Below are 20,319 nucleotides of genomic sequence, written 5' to 3'. Positions count from 1 at the left end.
CAGTAAATGGTTGAGCATTATAGAATATGGTAGAACAGATGAATCTAGGAATATAGACACACAATTCCTTGAAAGTGGCATCACAGGTAGATAGGGTCATAAAGAGAGCTTTTGGCCCACTGGTCTTCATAAATCAAAGTATTGGGTTTGGAAGTTATGTTGAAATTGTACAAGTCATTGGTGAGGCCATATCTGGAGTCTTGTGTGCAGGTTTAATCATCTACCCACAAGAAAGCCATCAATAAGATTGAAAGAGTGCAGAGAAAATTTACATGCATCTTGCCTGGACTTCAGGAGCTGAGTTATAGGGAAAGGTTGAATAGGTTAGAAGTTTATTCCCTGGAGTATCAAAAAATGAGGTGATATTTAATAGAAGTATTCAAAATGTTCAAGGGTTTAGATAAGGTAAATGTAAGCAAGGTTCCCCCCCCCCCCCCCAAAGAGGTTGGGTGAGACAAGGGCATGTGTTGAGTGTAAAAGATGAAATGTCTGAGAACGACATAAGAGGGAACTTCTTCACTCAGACGGTGGTGAGAGGGTAAAACAAGCTGCTAGCAGAGGTGGTGAATGCAGGCTCAATTTCAACATTTGGATAGGTACATAGATCGGAGGGGTTTGAAGAGCTATGGTCTGGGTGCAATAGATGGGATAAGGCAGAATAATGGGTGAGCATGATGGGCTGAAAGGCCTGTTATGTCGTGTTCTATGGTTCAATTTGCAACAATATCCACAAAAAGCAACAAATTTAGATGCAAAATACAGTATTACAAACATTTTTTTTGTTGCTGACGATTAACAGACATCTCGAGTTGCCGTTGACACAATGAGTTGATGGATCATTCCATATAGGAGTAAGTCCCTTTGCTGAGTGTATCATCTATAGGCTATACTTGGGAGGCATGAAAGAACAGTGGCGTATTATTATGGTTTTAAGACAATATAAGTGTTCCATGGTCACCCATGGTCATTGTTGCTGATTCAAATAATGTTATTTTAATGGTCCCAACTACTTTTGAAATCATATCTGTAGCCTCTCAATTAATGTCCCTGCATTGCCAGTTTAGTAATATAACCACTTTTTTTTAGCATCCCTTTAACTCACTGTGGGGTGGGGGGGGGGGGGCAGTGCATATCCCATCATCAATTCTGAGCATGGCTGAAATGGAGAGTTTTTTTTAGAAAGCCAGACGATATAAACTTTGGAAGGCATGATGAGGGTGAAGATTGGGATTGGCCATGATTTCATTGACTAACTTTTGCTGTTTTGAGGGACGTCACAGATTTTTCCCATTTACAGAGTTACAATTAGAAATGAAGACAGTTGGTGGAAAGAAATGAATAGACAAAGGTGAAGAAGCAAAGAAAATAAAGAAGTAGATGGCTGGAGGGCAGCTAATAATGGTGGAAAAGAGAAAAAAGTTCATAGACTTTGGCAACTACTTCAAATAGTCTCTGGCAAATTCCAACCTGATCAAGAAAAAATGGAGGTGGCAGTAAAAGGACAGATAGTTTTATTAGATATGAAAATACGTGAAACAAGAAAGTCTGCAGCCGCCATGATTGTAGTAAATAGACAGCAGGTTACACAACATCCATCGGAGATAAAGGTTAGAAGTCGATGTTTCGGGCCTGAGCCCTTCTTCAGGGTATGAAGGTAAAGATAATGAAGCTAATGTAGATTGGTGCCCCAAACCTGATGGAGGACAAGTGTTTCTGCAGAGGAAGGGGCTGGAGATTTAGATGTAGGTGTCGTCAATGGGCTTAGGAAGGCTGCCTATGTTTGAAGTTGCAGAATTCATCCAGCATATAACTCAGGAAGAGTGGCCAAGGACAGATTCTTGAGATGCATTGAAGGACAGAGGAAGAGAAGCCACTGCTGGGAGAATCCGCTTTACACAAATGCTGTGCAATTAAGGACATGTTTGTCAGGGCTTAAAACTTGTCCGATTATAAGAAGTTCTTTTGTCCTCAAAAGCATGTCCCTAACACACTGCTTCTGTGATGGAATTCTGTAATTTAAGTTGTGCAATGTTACTGCCGTATATGAATTAACTACCACACAAGTATTCCCAATAGGTAATAGCACAAACAATAGAACTTCCTATTATCGATTTACAAGCTACAAGCAGTTTACTGAGAAGAATGAAATAATGATATTCTTAACCATTCCCTCTGAATATCATCAAGGAGTAGCGGCCAACTGTATACTAACAGTTGTAGAAACAAACAATAATGCATCCAAAGGCAAGCAACATCCCTGAGACAATGAAGCCTGTTAACTCCCATGTAGAGTTAACTAAATGGAATGTAGTGCTAGATTTCAAACAATAGGTATCAAATAGGTGTTACAACTGTTATTTGCAAATTTCAATCAGAGCATTACCTTGCAACCACCTCTAGTAATCAGGATGTTTTTTTTTAATCACATACATGTTCTGGAGATCAATGACTATATTTAACATTAAAATATTTTAATTCAATTTACATTGTTTGCAATCTTCTTTTTGTTTTACGGTTAAAGAGTCATTAAATAGGAGTACAGTATTTCAATGGAGATTGAAATGAATCCTTATTCACTACATGAGGGAGTTTTACAAAAATGTATTTCCAGAAATTCAGTGGTCCCCATCTCCATACAGGGTCAATTTATGTGGCCCTATACATGTGCAATGGCCCCTTTTTTATTTACTTGTGAACATAAAATGTCACCTCACATGATAAGAATTGCAGTGCTTTATTTTTACATAAGGAAATACATGCAGGAAGATAGAACATCGCACAAAAATTCATTAACAGTTTTATTCTTACTTGAGGGAGTTTGTGAATGATGAACTTGAAACATTGATTCTCAATAATCAAGGTTGTCAAAACATTGGGATATGGGACTGATTTGACTCAGTTTAGATTATTATATCACCCCAAGTTAGGACAGTGGTTCTCAACCTTTTTCTTTCCACTCACATACCATTTTAAGTAATCTCTATGCCATCAGCGCTCTGTAATTAGTAAGGGATTGCTTAAGGTGGTGTGTGAGTGGGAAAGGAAGGTTGACAATCACTGCTCTAGATCCATTTGTTACTGAAATATTTTACTTGAGAAAAATTGTTATTGGCCCATTTCCTTTGGAGTTATGAAACCATGCACATGGCAAGTCAATTAGATAGGATTAAAACAGTGGTTTTCAAACATTTTCTTTCCACCCACATACCACCTTAAGCAATCCCCTACTAATCACAGAGCACCTACGACATAGGGAATACTATGGTATGTGAGTGGAAATGAAAAGGTTGTGTTAGGAGTATTCTTCATCTAATGTTGCTATTGAATTGGTCCAAGAAATCATACAAAATAAAGGAGATGCTACCAAAAACTCTACTGTGTGACATCTTCATTAAAAAGGACAAATGCCAAAGATCAGTAATACCAATCATATCAGGGTATAAAGGACTGAGTGGTAATAATTGAGAGCACCAGATTAGAAACAACCGCACAGGACCACACATTTGAAATCAAATGAAAATAACCTTTGGGATAAACAGTTAAAGGTGTTACGCCATGTATGATGCAAATACAATTATTTAACACCTTTCAACATAATTACCTATCAGGAAAGAATCAGAAGCTAACCGAGATTCTGAATGGATCTTCTGCAAAATTTTTGCTATCAGGTGACAACCCATCATCCGAATTAACAGCTGTTTCACATTCACCTTATTTTTAATTTGAGACCAACAGTAACTACTACAAATAAGGCATAACATACAGTATATCATTGCTACATATGAGCAGCGACCTCACCTTGCACAATGAATGTGCCCAAAGTGTTGTCTACATCAGTGGTTTTCAAACTGCCCCCCAAACTCATATTCCACTTTAAGCAATCCCTGTGCCAGAAATATGTAAGTGGGAAGGGAAGGTTGAGAACCGCTGTCCTTGACCCAATTATTTCACGAGAAAAATTGTCATTGGCCCATTTCCTGTGGAGTTATGAAACCATGCACATAACGAGTCAATGAGGAACAATTTGAAACAGTGGTTTTCAACCTTTTTCTTTCCACTCACATACCACCTTAAGCAACCCCTTACTAATTACAGAGCACCTATGGCATAGGAATTGCTTAGGGTGGAATGCAAGTTTGGGGGCAATTTGAAAACCACTGCTCCACATCAACATAGAAAATATACTTAAACACATGGTAGAGCAACATGAAAAGTTTATTTTCAGAATTTAATCTTCGGAGAAGAATGCCAAAGTTTAGCCGTTTAACATTATGAAGTTCACAGTTAATTTCCCTGCACCAGTGGATGATTATTCTGAATGGAAACATAAGGAGATTTTTATTTAAATATATATATATATATATATATACATGTCCTCCAAACCGCCATGTTTGGACAAGGTCTGACATTGCAATGTTAGAAATCTGAATCTAGTTCTAGGTAAAACAAAGGATTCTGTTGACCCTGTTGTTAAGTGAAAAAAACACACAAATGCTGGAGAAACTCAGCAGGTCAAACTGTGCCTTTATGTAGCAAAGGTAAAGATACAGAACCAACGTTTTGGGCTTGTGTCCTTCATCAAGGTATGGGGGGACATGAGAGATGCCTGAACAAAAGTAGGAAGGGGGAGGGAGGTGAGGTTGGGAGATGGTAGATGGAGAGGGGGGAGGAGCTATTCCAGTTCCTACTTCCTTTCTCTCTCCACCTAGCCTAGACTCCACCCCCAACAGTGTTTCTCCCCCCTCTCCATCTATCATCTCCCACCCTCATCACCCCCCCCCCTTTTGTTTCTCCAGCATTTGTGCGAATATAGTCCTAACTTCCTTCCAAACCATCGTGAGTGAGACCAGGCAACCAACCCATGTCCAGGAGAAAGCTGAATAGCTTTAATACCAGAAAGAGGCTATATATCGAGTCCACGCTGCTGAAGATCCAGCTGCGCTGGATGGGTCACGTCTCCAGAATGGAGGACCATCGCCTTCCCAAGATCGTGTTATATGGCGAGCTCTCCACTGGCCACCGTGACAGAGGTGCACCAAAGAAAAGGTACAAGGACTGCCTAAAGAAATCTCTTGGTGCCTGCCACATTGACCACCGCCAGTGGGCTGATAACGCCTCAAACCGTGCATCTTGGCGCCTCACAGTTTGGCGGGCAGCAACCTCCTTTAAAGAAGACCGCAGAGCCCACCTCACTGACAAAAGGCAAAGGAGGAAAAACCCAACACCCAACCCCAACCAACCAATTTTCCCCTGCAACCGCTGCAATCGTGTCTGCCTGTCCTGCATCGGACTTGTCAGCCACAAACGAGCCTGCAGCTGACGTGGACTTTTTACCCCCTCCATAAATCTTCGTCCGCGAAGCCAAGCCAAAGAAGAAGAATCACCAATTAAAATTTACACCTGGTGGGCCACGTTTTTCAGGCCTCGGGATAGAGGAGGTAAGGCCAGGCAACAAGCATCTTTCATATTTGTTTATAATATCCAGCTTACCCAATTGACCCAAGAAACAAAGGAACACAGCTTCCAAATACTTCCCATTTCTCCTGCATGGCCTCTTCCAATCTCCCACCCCCAACCCCAAAAGCATCCAATCAGCTGCTCTCTTTCCATTTTCCCTGATCTTCTGAGCCCCCTTCATAAAAGGACCATTCTTCCATTACCTTCCAATTTATCCAAAAAGACTACTGATTTGCTCCATCACAATTCATCAGATCTCTTTCTAACTCTCCCTTCCCCAAGTTTCTGATTCCTTTGTGATTTCCTCTATCCTTTGGCTGCATTCTGGTGCCAAATGCCTGTTTGCCCAATATCCATCCTCAGTCTGGATGAATTCATTTGGGAAACAGAGGCAAATGATATTCATCAGCTTCCATCTTTAAATACATTATGGCCTGAGAAAATCAACACTTCAGAGTTTTCTGAACTCTCAGTAAACACCAATTCATCCAAACTTGAAATTTTCTAACTGTGTGGGACAGACAAGTGCAAACGAGTTCCCTCAATGATGCCTGTGTTGCTGTACCATTTGAACTTACCTAATCTTCCCCTGCCACCGCTGGACATACCTGAATAACCACATGGCATTGGGAGGCAGGGCTGGTGCAGTGCAGAGCAAGCAAGTGCCTGGAAATGTGCTGCTTGTGACTTCAGAAGCCCTGAGGCTTAAAACCAGATAATTATTCTACCAGCCTTAAATTTATTAGAACAGTAAATTCTCAGTTTGCAACAAATACCATGTCCCATCAATGCTGAGCACATTGTTCAACATTTGGCCTTTACTTTGCCACACAAGTGTTGAGCCAAATGTAACTACAATCCAAAGTCATACAGTGCAGGATTAAAACCCAAATTTAAGCAGAGAACTGCAGTAAAAAGGTTACTCACTCGCTTCCTTAGATTGCACGTCAATATGAGGTTTCGTGAAAAAGAATTTGCAAATAGAGTGTAGAATTCCAGGACTTTCAGTAAGGCTTCCCGGCGAATGATATGAAGGTCACAATATGTCAAAGCCCGAACATTCGCACAGGCATGAGCCAAGGTGGTCTCTTTCCAGAAGATATCCCCAAATACGTCTCCTTTCCCTATAAAGTATTTGGAAGGAAAACAGTAAGATTAATCGGAATTTTTGTTTCCTTTTTTAAAAAAGGGAATCTGGCAAGAGAGACAATTTTGTAATTTTGACTCGTGTGATGGATTCCAAATCATTCATGAGGGGTTAAGGTTGGAGTAATGGAAGTCTAAATGATGTAGAGTCATTGTACTTCGGAAATGAAAGAATTCAGTCACACGGTATCTGATCACGAATATCTGTAGCCTGGAGTTAGGTGTAAACAGGCTTCGCAATTGACCAGTTGATAATAGCATGTGGCACAGGGAAACAGGGAAGGAAATTAAAATGATAGAAATGAGGTTCCTCCTTCACCTCTTGCGATCCATACACTCCAAAATATATTAGCTTAACAGTGTCCTCTAAAAGTTTCAAAGCACAGGAGTTGGCCAAAAAAAATTCTCACAATCCTTCTCAAGATAAATTAGAGGATTTTGTTGGTTCAGAATAGAAATTACATTTGTGTACTTTTGTAGATAAAATAAGGCTTCTTAATGAATAGTGACTTCATCAAATTATGTTTCTATTTCAAGATAGTCTGTAAAAATAATGGTCATTTTCTTTCCTACATACCTTTATTCATATATTTACCATATTTGATGACATATAAGACCCATATTTCCCAAAAGTTGACTCAAAAATATCTCCTGGATCTAATATTCGAAGTTGAAATTGAGCAGGTCGCCGGCTACTCGCCCAGCTTCAAGAAGCCTGTGAAGGTGCTGTGGCTGTCCAGGAAGCAGGCCCGCAGCGTTGCGGGCCACCTTCCCTTGGGTGGCCCATGCTTTATGGAGCCGCCACCGCCACTCACTTCCCCCGGTGAGAAGGCCGACCATGGCGGCCCTCGCCAGCAGTGCAACGGTCATGTTTGTAGTAAACACCGAAGATACAATCGATCGGTTGCTTTGAGGGGAGCACTGGGCCTCAGTGATCAGGCTCCATGCCAAGCCTTCATTGGACAAGCACGGCCCCCCGAGCAAACTAAATGAGGCGCAGGGGTGGGTGGCAGTGAGCGAGCAGCCTGTTGAGCTGAGCCCTCTGGCCATGGGTTTTATATGCTGTCAAATACGGTAGTTGGATTCCTCGCTGTGCCACACATAAAGTGCTGGAGCAACCAATAGGCGAAGCAGCATCCATGGAAATGAATAGAGTGAACATATCTTGCTGGAAACCTTCATTAGGAATAAAAGGAAACAGGCAAAAGCCTGAATGAAAGAATGGGGGGAGGGGAAGGAACTTGGGCTGGCAGATGATAGGTGAATACAGATAGGAGGGTGAAGAAATGGAAAAAGCAGAAGAAAGCTAAGAACTCATTGGAAGAGCAGAAAACTGAGAAAGACACACTCTGATTTCTTCCCCATCAAACCTATCATCTTCCACCTGGGCTTCTCCCCTCCACTCCCTATTCAGGTTACTACCTTGTGGTATTTATCTGTCTGGGCACACCCAATGGCTGACTGTACTTGTGCGCGCCCACCCCCCCCCCCACCCCCCACAGGCTCCTGAATGAAGGTGACTGTCCCTCAGCCTCTTCTTCAGTTCGGGACAGTCGACCAGCAGGGATGTGTCTTCATTCTATTACAAATAAAAGCCTATCAGTTTTGCTTAACTTCAGTCTTTTGAGTCATTGATAGTGCATCATGCCTGTTTCCTGCTATTCCAGTTAGGAGTGGTTTTACTGTGATTATTCCTAGGCATTAGATGCTCTATGAATTAAAGGGCCAGAACTCTTCAAAAGTAACAAACATTCATTACACCCAACCTTTTAAACTCACTCAGGCACAGCAAGTTACTGGCAAGGGCTGTCAACCTTGACCCACAGGATGGTGACCTTGGCGGTGGACTAGTGAGGGGCTCTGAAGCTGAAGAACACACAGGTAGCAGGTTCTGGTGACACAAGACGAGGACCCCACATAGACTGTGGGTGACTACAGTGAAGGGACTCGTACCAGACTGCAGACTGCTGGAGACTGGCTTGATACTGGCTGAAGGGGTACCAGGTATCAGAATCAGATGTGAGAGGCTGCTGGAGGCTTCCTAATCATGTCAGAGATGTGGATCTGGAGCTCAGGTTTCTGATGGTTTGGACCGAAGGCTTTGAGGCTGGGGAGGCTGAGGGAGTGCTGGAGGTGAAGCCATAGACATTCTGCCTTATGGTAGACCAAAGGAAATTTTGTGGTAATATTACATTTTCTGTTTTGTTACATGACGATAAAATAATCTTGAATGTTAAGTAATGTCCCCCACAGAAACTTCATTTGATTCGCAACATGGGACAGCAAGATTCTGCTTTCACGCAGCCTGGGGTAAAGCAGCACCTATTGATCCATGCTTCCGAGGTTTACACTGCTCACCTTAAATAGTTTCCCATGTTGAAACTTGGTGAGCACCGCTCGTCTGACCATCATTGCCACTCTAAGTTGTGGCTCGCTATATTATTACACCGTTCTTTGCTGTGGTTTTAGTTTGGAGGCTGAGCAGCTGCAACAGTGCTATTTATAACACAGCAGCTGTGTGCCAAACCTAGAAGCTCATTCAACTTTCAAAAGAAATTAATTTCTTTTTAAATATAATTATCAGCCTCGTGTATATGAAACAGCATCAAGCACGGAAGATTTTGACATGGCTCATATGATTCACGGATAATAATAATAATTTAAAAATTGCTTTTTTTTGTGCATGCCAAGGAAACTGAAAACAACTACAATTGCTCCGAATCTTGATTAATTATTTTGAGAATGCTTTTCTGCTACACAGAGTTTGTGGAATCTTTGCCCCTAAAAATATCAATCCAGTATTAAATTGTTCTTTATTTCATGAACAATTAAAGTGTTCATTTTGCATCAAAGAAATAAAATGGTTGAAAAAACATAATCATATGAATTAGAAGCAGAAATAAGCCATTCAGCCCTTGAGTTGGCTCCACCATTTACTCTGAATTCTCACCGGCCTGTAGTAAATCTTCACTCCCTTGCCTTATCAAGTATTAATGAACTGCTGCTTCAAAGACTGTCTTCATCATTGCATAAGGAAGTGGATTCCAAAGGCTCATCTCTAAGTCTTATATAAGTGGCTTCTTATTTTAAAACAACCTCCCCTCATTTTAGATTCTTCAATAAGAGAAGACATCCCCTCCACTACATCCAGTCAAGCTGACTCAGATTCATTTCTATGTATGCATGTAGTCTAAATATATCGCACACTTCTGAAATCGGACAGGTACAAGTCTAGCTAGTCCAACCTTTCTTCAGAAGTCCACCCATCTTTTCAGGTATTAATCCAGTAAATCTTCCAAGAACTACTTCCAATGCATTATAATTCTTCCTTGGATAAGGAGACCAATATTGTACACAGTACCCAAAATGAGGGCTCACAAACCCCCAATATAACTGAAGTATAACCTCCTTCTTTAAATTTCAAATCCGCCTAGCAAAAATCCACCTTGCATTATTTTAGACCAAAGAATGAATTCATTTGGCTGATGGAGTCCATGCTGACTCTCCGAACAATTCCATCAATCCAACTCCCCAATCATTTTTCTGTAACACATTCTCTGTCACGTGCCTAGTAACACACCCCTTATTTCCCTACTACTCATCATTTACGGTAGCCAATTGACTTAACAACCAGTATGGTTATGGAATGTGAGATGAAATTGGAGCACTGTGGGGGGAGTTCTCAGGGTACATGAGCAAACTCCATACAGACAGCTCTAGACATCATAATCAAACCAAGTCACTGGAACTGTGAGGCAGCTGTAATATCTGCACCAGCAATACTTATCAGCTTTCATAATAACCTGCTGTACCTGCACTTTAACTTTTCTTGTGAATCATGTATTAAAATGCTCAGATCCTTCTATCTCAGAGAATATATAATAATATAATATAATAATATAACAATTACAGCACGGAAACAGGCCATTAGGCCCTTCTAGTCCGCACCGAACCAAACACCCCTTTCTAGTCCCACCTCCCTGCACAATGCCCATAACCCTCCATCTTCTTCTCATCCATATACCTGTCCAACCTTTTCTTAAATAATACAATTGACTCCGCCGCCACTATTTCTCCCGGAAGATCATTCCACATGGCTACCACTCTCTGAGTAAAGAAGTTCCCCCTCATGTTACCTCTAAACCTCTGCCCCTTAATTCTTAACTCATGTCCTCTTGTTTTAATCTTTCCTCCTCTTAACGGAAATAGTCTATCCACATCCATTCTGTCTATCCCTTTCATAATCTTAAATACTTCTATCAAATCCCCTCTCAACCTTCTACGCTCCAAAGAATAAAGACCCAATCTGTCCAATCTCTCCCCATACTCCAGATGCTTAAACCCAGGCAACATTCTGGTAAACCTTTTCTGCACTCTCTCCACTCTGTTTATATCCTTCCTATAATTAGGCGACCAGAACTGCACACAGAACTCCAAATTAGGCCGCACCAACGTCTTATACAATCTCAACATCACCTCCCAACTCCTATATTCCATGCAATGATTGATAAAGGCCAGCATACTAAAAGCCTTCTTCACCACCCTATTCACATGAGTTTCTACCTTCAGGGAACGATGTACCGTTACTTCTAAATCTTTCTGCTCTTCTGTATTCCTCAATGCTCTCCCATTTACCACGTATGTGCTATTCTGATTCTTCTTACCAAAATGAAGCACCTCACACTTATCAGCATTAAATTCCATCTGCCATTTTTCAGCCCACTTTTCTAAGCAGCCCAAATCCCTCTGCAATCCTTGAAAACCTTCTTCATTATCCACTATTCCACCTATCTACATTACAGAAAAGTCTAGTTACTCAATGCAAATTTGAAAAACACCAGCATATTTATAGATGAGGTGTACAAGTATTGACAAACTTGATTTATCTACCAAAAAAGGCAATTCCTCATTTTCACACATTACATGTTATTTACCAGATCTTTACCCATTCAGAGCCAGCTCTTCAGTGCTTAACGTCCTGTTTTGCGGAAACTGCCAAAATGTTTGGCCTGGAAGTCAGCCTGAAGAAAACTGAGGTCCTCCATCAGCCAGCTCCCCACCATGACTACCAGCTCCCCCACATCTCCATCGGGCACACAAAACTCAAAATGGTCAACCAGTTTACCTATCTCGGCTGCACCATTTCCTCGGATGCAAGGATCGACAACGAGATAGACAACAGACTCACCAAGGCAAATAGCGCCTTTGGAAGACTACACAAAAGAGTCTGGAAAAACAACCAACTGAAAAACCTCACAAAGATTAGCGTATACAGAGCCGTTGTCATACCCACATTCCTGTTCGGCTCTGAATCATGGGTCCTTTACCGGCATCACCTACGGATCCTAGAACGCTTCCACCAGCGTTGTCTCCGCTCCATCCTCAAATTCATTGGAGCAACTTCATCTCCAACATCGAAGTACTCGAGATGGCAGAGGCCGACAGCATCGAATCCACGCTGCTGAAAATCAAACTGCGCTGGGTAGGTCACATCTCCAGAATGGAGGACCATCGCCTTCCCAAGATCATGTTATATGGCGAGCTCTCCACTGGCCACCGAGACAGAGGTGCACCAAAGAAGAGGTACAAGGACTGCCTAAAGAAAGCTCTTGGTGCCTGCCACATTGACCAACGCCAGTGGGCTGATCTCGCCTCAAACCATGCATCTTGGCGCCTCACAGTTTGGCGGGCAGCAACCTCCTTTGAAGAAGACCGCAGAGCCCACCTCACTGTCAAAAGACAAAGGAGGAAAAACCCAACACCCAACCCCAACCCACCAATTTTCCCTTGCAACCGCTGCAATCGTGTCTGCCTGTCCTGCATCGGACTTGTCAGCCACAAATGAGCCTGCAGCTGACGTGGACTTTACCCCTCCATAAATCTTCATCCACGAAGCCAAGCCAAAGAAAAGACCTGATCACCTAACCTGACTATATCCTTTAATAGCTTTCTATGTCCTCTTCATTACTTACTTTTCTGCTATCTTTCTGCCACCAGCAAAGTTAATATCCACACCTTTGGTGCTTGCATCCAAATCAGGTAAAAATTGTTAAAAAAAAAGTCAAGGCCCCAGTACTGATAGTTATAAGGCCACACTCATTACATCTTTCCAACCAGGAAAATAAGTTCTTATACCTACTGCCTGCTTCCTGTTAGCTACAATAAAGACAGATGATTTAATTCATCCACCATCTCCTAGTTCCTCATTATTAATTCTCTTACAGAGCATCTATAGGACCAATGTTCGCTTTGTTATCTCATTTTTTTTAAATTATGAGACCTTGTACTATCTGGTTTTAAATCCTTGCTAACTTTAGACTCTTTCTTTCTGGTCTTAATCTTTTGGTCATTCATTGCTCTTTTATATTCTGTCTGACTTTCTAACTTATTCATGCCTTTGTGGAATTATGCGTTTGTTCTTCACATTTGACACACTCTTTGACTTTTTAATTGGACAACAATGGAGTTGAACAACATCCTTCTTCCTCATTGGTCTGCATCTATTCTTTGGGTTCTGAGAGACTGGTTTAAATGTTTGCCACTGCACCTTGACTGATTGGATTCCTTAATCTAATTTGCTAGTTTGCTTTAGCTGGCTCTGATTTCAAGGCCTCATAAGATTCCTTATTCCAGTTTAAAAATATTGCAAAGGAGATTTTTCAGAACCTGCCTTAGAGTTAGACTTGGAATCAGTTCGAACAGGCATAAAAATTTTTTCAGGATTTATAAATACAACCTATGTAAGGAGTGTTAATGCAGTTTGAGCACATGATTATTTGGAACATTTCTTCAATTGGCTAAGGTCTTTTTGTGAATTCCAAAGACTCACAGAGAGAGAGAGGACGTCAACTCATTGTCTGCCAAATAAAGTGATCCAACCTTATCCTATCTTGCTGACAGTGATCGTGTCAGTTATGACACTGTGCACATTCCAAGTTCCTTTTAAAGCAGTTGAGGACTTCTATCGCCACCACCACTTCTTCCAGCTTAATAACAAACGTGGGGAGAAAAAGATTTTCTGTGTTCCTTCCATTAGCAACAGTCCATTAGCAACCTTTCTAGCTGTAGAACTGCAGGGGCTGCAGTGATGCCAATCGTTGCCCCACCAGTTATCAACTTCTCCATACAATGAAGGTTGCTATTTGCCCTAAATGGGAGATAGTTCAACAGTGTTATGCTTTGAATAATTTATATCAGAAAAATATTTAAGCAATATAAGAATTGAAAATCTGATATTTTTCAATATGTTCACATTCTCATGCTTTTCCCGTTTCACATAAGGTAGGAAAAGGTAAGCTTTGAAATCCTAGTAGCATGAGTGGTGGCTGGATGACAATTCGCTTTCCCTATGAATCAGTAGCGATATCCTTGGTAATATTCTCATAGGAAGCTCCTACCCAGATGGGCCATCTTTGGGCTGCTGTTCATGACTGCATGGTGCACCGTGACTTTATGACTCATGGTGGCCATAAAATGTCTTTCCACTGTTTGGCTGTTATGTGGAATGTTCCATTGAGGGCTAGCTCTCTCCTCTGATAGCTAAGCAGCTAATTGTCTGTAACTGTGCTAAATTCACTGAGGTCCTGATTTTTAGTAGACACCTCCTGTTTTAGTGCAAGACCCTGTGCCCAAACCACTTGATTACTTTCAGGGAATTTCTGGTCACCAAACTACAGGAAAGATATCAGTAAGATTGAATGAGTGCAGAGAAGATTTACTAGGATGTTGCCAGGTTTTCAGGTATTGAGATACAGGGAAAGATTAAACAGGTTGGGACTTTATTCTTTGGAGTGTAGAAGAATAAGGGAAGATTTGAGGGGGGGGGGTGGTTGACAAAATTATGAGGGGAATAGACAAAGTGAATGCAGGTAGGCTTATTCCACTTAAATTGGGAGAGATAAATACGAGAGGACATGGCTTTAGGGTGAAATGGGGAACATTTGGGGGAACTTTTTCATTCAGAGAGTGGTGGTAGTTTGGAATGAGCTGCCATCTAACCTGGTAAATGTGGGCTCACTCTTAAGTTTTAAGAATCAATTGGATAGATTCTTGGATGGGAGTGGTCTGGAGGGTTAAGGAATGGGTGCAATGGGACTAGAGAAATTATGTTTTGGCACAGCCTAGAAGGGCCAAATGGCCTGTTTTCTGTGCTGTATTTTTTCTATGGTTCTATGGTTCTAGGAGTACTCATTGAGCAGTATCTCTATTCATAACATTTTTAGCCCCAAAGGAAAAGTTAAAATCTAATTGTAAGACTCTTGTCAGCTATTCTTAACCTTATTTTGGCTAAGCCCACCCTCCCCAAGACTCTACTCAAAGCTTCCCTGTGAAGCAGTCAATTTTTATATTTTTGCATACTTCTCTCCTACTGACTACATAAAAAACATAAAACGTATTTGTTATGTGAGGTGAAAAGAAAACAAAGCTTTTCCATTAATATGCTGTGGTCTCCAGAGGTATGTTGGGGCCCCCTTCAGAATGGCTGCTCTGGGTCACAGGCATCCACAGAGTTTCAGATCCATTATGTTGATTTGCTTTTCTCTAACCTAAATCTACATTTGAATTCCTTTACCTTGCTAACTTGCCTGAACCCACTGGGATGACACTGGAATATGTTTTCATGTCACTGCATTACAATCAGTGTCTCGAAATACAGTCATCTGTGTAGGAACGAATTTTGAGGCAGAGCTCAAAACATTCATCCAACTTTATAGCAGATCTAATACTGGTAGCTAGAGTCAAGTTTCAAAGCATGTTATCTTGGCTGAAATGGATCGACATTACACAGAAGATTGAATTACTTCAGTGGTTCTCAACCTTTTTCTTTCCACTCACATATCACTTTAAGTAATCCCTATGAGATAGACAACAGACTCGCCAAGGCAAATAGCGCCTTTGGAAGACTACACAAAAGAGTCTGGAAAAACAACCAACTGAAAAACCTCACAAAGATAAGCGTATACAGAGCCGTTGTCATACCCACACTCCTGTTCGGCTCCGAATCATGGGTCCTCTACCGGCACCACCTACGGCTCCTAGAACGCTTCCACCAGCGTTGTCTCCGCTCCATCCTCAACATCCATTGGAGCGCTTACATCCCTAACGTCGAAGTACTCGAGATGGCAGAGGTCGACAGCATCGAGTCCACGCTGCTGAAGATTCAGCTGCGCTGGATGGGTCACGTCTCCAGAATGGAGGACCATCGCCTTCCCAAGATCGTGTTATATGGCGAGCTCTCCACTGGCCACCGTGACAGAGGTGCACCAAAGAAAAGGTACAAGGACTGCCTAAAGAAATCTCTTGGTGCCTGCCACATTGACCACCGCCAGTGGGCTGATAACGCCTCAAACCGTGCATCTTGGCGCCTCACAGTTTGGCGGGCAGCAACCTCCTTTGAAGAAGACCGCAGAGCCCACCTCACTGACAAAAGGCAAAGGAGGAAAAACCCAACACCCAACCCCAACCAACCAATTTTCCCCTGCAACCGCTGCAATCGTGTCTGCCTGTCCCGCATCGGACTTGTCAGCCACAAACGAGCCTGCAGCTGACGTGGACTTTTTACCCCCTCCATAAATCTTCGTCCGCGAAGCCAAGCCAAAGAGAAAGAGATGCCATCGGTACTCAGTGATTAGTAAGGGTTTGCTTAAGGTGGTATGTGCGTGGAAAAAAAAGTTTGAAAACCACTGTTTTAATTGTACCTAATTTACTCGTTATGTTTCATAACTCCAAAGGAAATGGGCCAATGACCATTTTACTCAAGCAAAATATTTCAGAAACAATTGGGTTTAGAGCAACGATTCTCAACCTTCCCTTCCCACTCACATTCCACCTTAAGCAATCTCTTACTAAACACAGAGCACCGATGACATAGGGAATAATTAAAGTGGTATGTGAGTGGAAAGAAAAAGATTGAGAACCACTGAATTGGTTATTTTAATAACTTGCAACGACACCAACTCATTAATTTACTTGTTTTCTATTTTTCTGAGGACAGGTAAAATATATCAATATTAATTATTTCTTTATACTTTATAACTCTTTTTTGATTAGTAATTTCAGCCCAAAGTTCTATTGGAGAAGCTGGTGATATTTACTTTGGAGGTACAAATCATGAGAGAAGAAGTGATGGAGGCATATGAGATTCGTTTAGATAAATAAATTTTCACTATCCCTATTAGTCAATGGTTGAAGAATTGGGAATATAGAATTAAAAGTTTGGGTAAATTTTGAGTGAGGAAAAGTTTTCTTTTCTTCAGAAGGTAATTGGTATCTAGAAGTTTACCCCACTCTCTCAGGGGCAATTAAGGACGGTCAATTAACTGCTGGCTCAGGCTGCAAAGGCCACATCCCTTGAATAAATAAAAGAAAATTCACTACCTGTAAGTATGGTAGAAACAGAATAAATCAGTGCTTTCAAAAATTCATTTGATAGGCAGTTGGTATAGAATAATTTGCAAAGTTGTGAGGAAGAGCAGAGGAATGTGGATAGATTACTCTACTAGGAGTAGCCTCAATTTGATAGGCCAAATTACCTTCTAGGATTTTAGTTAAATTGATGGTTAAATGATGATGGGGGAGAGGATAATGAATTAAGATCTTAAGATGCATTGAATTTAATCCCATACAAATCAGGATTCATTTTGATAACTCTATGAGCCATCTTTATCAGGTAGAAAAGGTTGGCAAATTATAATTTGTTTAAAGAGGAAGGTGAACCAGAAAAAATAATCATGTTCACAAAGATGTGACCACCAAATTCTACAACTTGCTGCTGAGAGCAAGGACGAACATTTTTGGAAAAAGTTATTTCCCTTTTTAAATATGTTTTCTGAATCCTCACACTTTCAATTAAAAGCATTCCAGTAAAGAAATCACAGTACCTAGAATAGCAACAACTTCATCATCCTGAATAACCTCCAGCGATCCTGAGACCACAAAGCAGAGTGCGTCGACGCTTTCTCCTGCATGATAGATTAGGTCACCAGGAGCACAGTGTATGGTTTGGAACTCCACAGCTAGCGCTCGAAGACAACCATCACTGGCAAGACGAAAAGCAGGGTGCTCATTGAACACTTTTCGGTTCAGGTGGACACAGATGTCAGCTCTCATGTCTTTGGGACATATTGCAAGAACCTGCAATGATATAAAAAATAAATGTAATTTTATTAAGTCTGCTTGACTGCACTTCCATTGAAATAATGAAGGGAAATGTAAATCAGAGTTTTCTATTATATTAATGATAAGTATATTCCATGTAACTGGAAACCAGGGTTGCTAAAAATAAATTCTGCTGTGCTTAATTGTGTGAGGACTTTGATCTAGGCTACATTACAGAGTGGTAGAATTGTACAGCACAGAAACAGGCCCTTCAGCATCTCATACCTGTCGCCTACCTGAGTTAATTCTATTTGCCTGTGTTTGGTCCGTATCTCATCATTCCTATGCATTTACCTGCCTAAGGGAGGCACGATTGGCATAGCAGTTAGGGCAATGCCTTTTCAGCACTAGGAAATGGGACCAGCTTTCAAATCCCGTGCTGTCTATAAGCAGTTTGGACATTCTCCATGTATCTGCATGGGTTTTCCCCAGGGGTTTCAGTTTCCTCCCACTGTTGGGTTGTAGGTTAATTGGGTGTAAATTGGGCTGCATGGACTCATGGGCCAAAATAGCCTTTTTCAGTGCTGTATGTCTAAATTTAAACTTCAAAAAATTTAAATATCTTTTAATCTAATTGATTCCACTTCCACTGCTTCCTATGGCAGCTCATCTACAGTATGTACTGCTAAGTGAAAAGTTAACTCTCAGGTCCTCATAAATCTTTCCCTTCTCACCTTAAGTCTATGCCCTCTAGTTTTAGATTCCCCTACTCTTCAAAGAAGACCATTCTCCTTATCAATGCTTCTCATGGTTTTATATACAGGTACACGCTCCTTTATCTGGACATCTAAAATCCGGAAAGTGAGGACTGGCGGCCGGGGAAGGCGGCCGGGGAAGGCGGCCGGGGGAGGCAGCCGAGGGACCGCGGTTGGGAGAGACGACCGGGCGGCTAGAAGGGTGTGAGGGTGGAAACAGCAGCACAATTCAGGTGGGCTTTCCAGAATCCAAAATTCGGAACACGCTGTCCCCCAAGGGTTCCGGATAAAGGATCATGTACCTGCACCTCTATAATGTCACTCCTCAGCACTTTACACTCTAGGAAAAAAGAGTCCCATCTTTAACTGAGAAGACTAGTTAATATTTTTCGTCAGTGTTTGTACAGTGGCTTTTATATTATCAAGATATTATTTAGAAAATTCAAAATTCCAAGGTGCAAAGGGAGTTGGGAGTCCTCATCCAGGATACTCTAACAGTTAACCTCCAGGTTGAGTTGGTGGTGAAGAAGGTGAATGCAATGTTGGCATTCATTTCTAGAGGAATAGCATATAAAAGCAGGGATACAATGTTGAGACAATAGAGCACTGGTGAGGCCTCACTTGGAGTACTATATACAGTTTTGGGTGTCGTATTTGAGAAAAGACGTGCTGTAATTGGAGAGGGTTCAGAGAAGATTTACTAGAATGATACCAGGAATGAAAGGGTTCACTTATGAGGAACGACTGTCGGCTCTTGGACTGGACTCATTAGAGTAGAGAAGGATGAGAGGGCACCTGAGAGAGGCATTTCGAATTCTGAAAGACCCGGGAAGAGTCGATATGACAAGGATATTTCCCGTGGTAGGGGATTTTAGGTCAAGAGAGCACAACTTTGGGATAAAAGGGCATTTATATAAAACAAGAGATGTGGAAACATTTCTTTAGCCAGACGATCGTGAGTCTATGGAATTTGTTGCCAGAGGCGGCTGTGGAAGTGAAATCCTTGGGTGCATTTAAGGCAGAGATTTGCAGGTATTTGATTACTCAGGGCATCAAGAGTAAAGGAGAGAAAGCCAGTGAGTGGGGCTGAAAGGGAGGATGGATCAGCTCATGATTAGAATGACGGAGGAGACTCGAAGGGCTAATGGGTCTACATTTGCTCCTATATCTCCTGATCTTGAGTCATATTTAAAAGCTGTTTTGAATTTTAAATGGTCTAAAAACAGCAAGAAAAAAAAGGCTGGGTAGCCTAAACTTGGGAGTTCACTACAACAGATCAATACAAACGATTTATCTGGTCTTTGCTAATTAAAAAAAAACCAACAGAAATCCAAAACAGTCTAGAAGGTAAAGTCAAAATACAGATTAACTCAAACGAAAATAATTTATAAAAAAATCCCAAGTCTCTTCAAACTTTACAGAGGTATCAACATTGCAACTTATAATTTTTTCTAAATATAAACATGCCATAAATATCAAATATCAAAGTAGATGAATTAAAATATTTCCATTTAAATAGAATGTTTTTTCTGGCCAACAGTGTAGTAAAGGCTGCAACCCAATGTGTAGATGAGGGAACTTGACCCACCAATGGATTAGGTTGCAATCTAATTGACAAAGTCTTGGAATTGTCTATTTTTTGGATCTGTTTATAGATGGATGTTTAATGACTTTTGATATAATATCTAACAAAGAATATGGGTTAAAGAATATCTTTCATTTTTATAAGAAAGACAAAAATGGTCTAAAGCTAAATGCAATTTTGTATGTGGAGACATTGTAATGGTAATTATTATTTTTTCTTTGGCTTGGCTTCGCGGACGAAGTCATTAATATCTATAATTATTATGTATTAGTCATTAAT

General features: G+C 41.2%; 1 protein-coding gene across 2 annotated transcripts in view; it reads right to left on the bottom strand.

Annotated features, from left to right (window-relative positions):
- The window catches only part of kcnh5b (potassium voltage-gated channel, subfamily H (eag-related), member 5b), a 329,625-nt gene that overhangs the window by 101,156 nt on the left and 208,150 nt on the right, over window positions 1–20,319 (bottom strand). For both annotated transcript variants that reach the window (XM_069916256.1, XM_069916255.1), the window contains 2 exons: window positions 17,484–17,736; window positions 6,385–6,581 (listed from right to left, as the gene is read on the bottom strand). In XM_069916256.1, coding sequence (XP_069772357.1) covers window positions 6,385–6,581; window positions 17,484–17,736 — 450 coding nt within the window. The remainder of the gene's footprint in view (window positions 1–6,384; window positions 6,582–17,483; window positions 17,737–20,319) is intronic.

This window comes from Narcine bancroftii, chromosome 2, assembly GCF_036971445.1.
Source record: "Narcine bancroftii isolate sNarBan1 chromosome 2, sNarBan1.hap1, whole genome shotgun sequence".
NCBI lineage: Eukaryota > Metazoa > Chordata > Chondrichthyes > Torpediniformes > Narcinidae > Narcine > Narcine bancroftii.
Note: the sequence above shows the minus strand (reverse complement) of the source record. Positions and strands in the feature narration are given on the sequence as shown.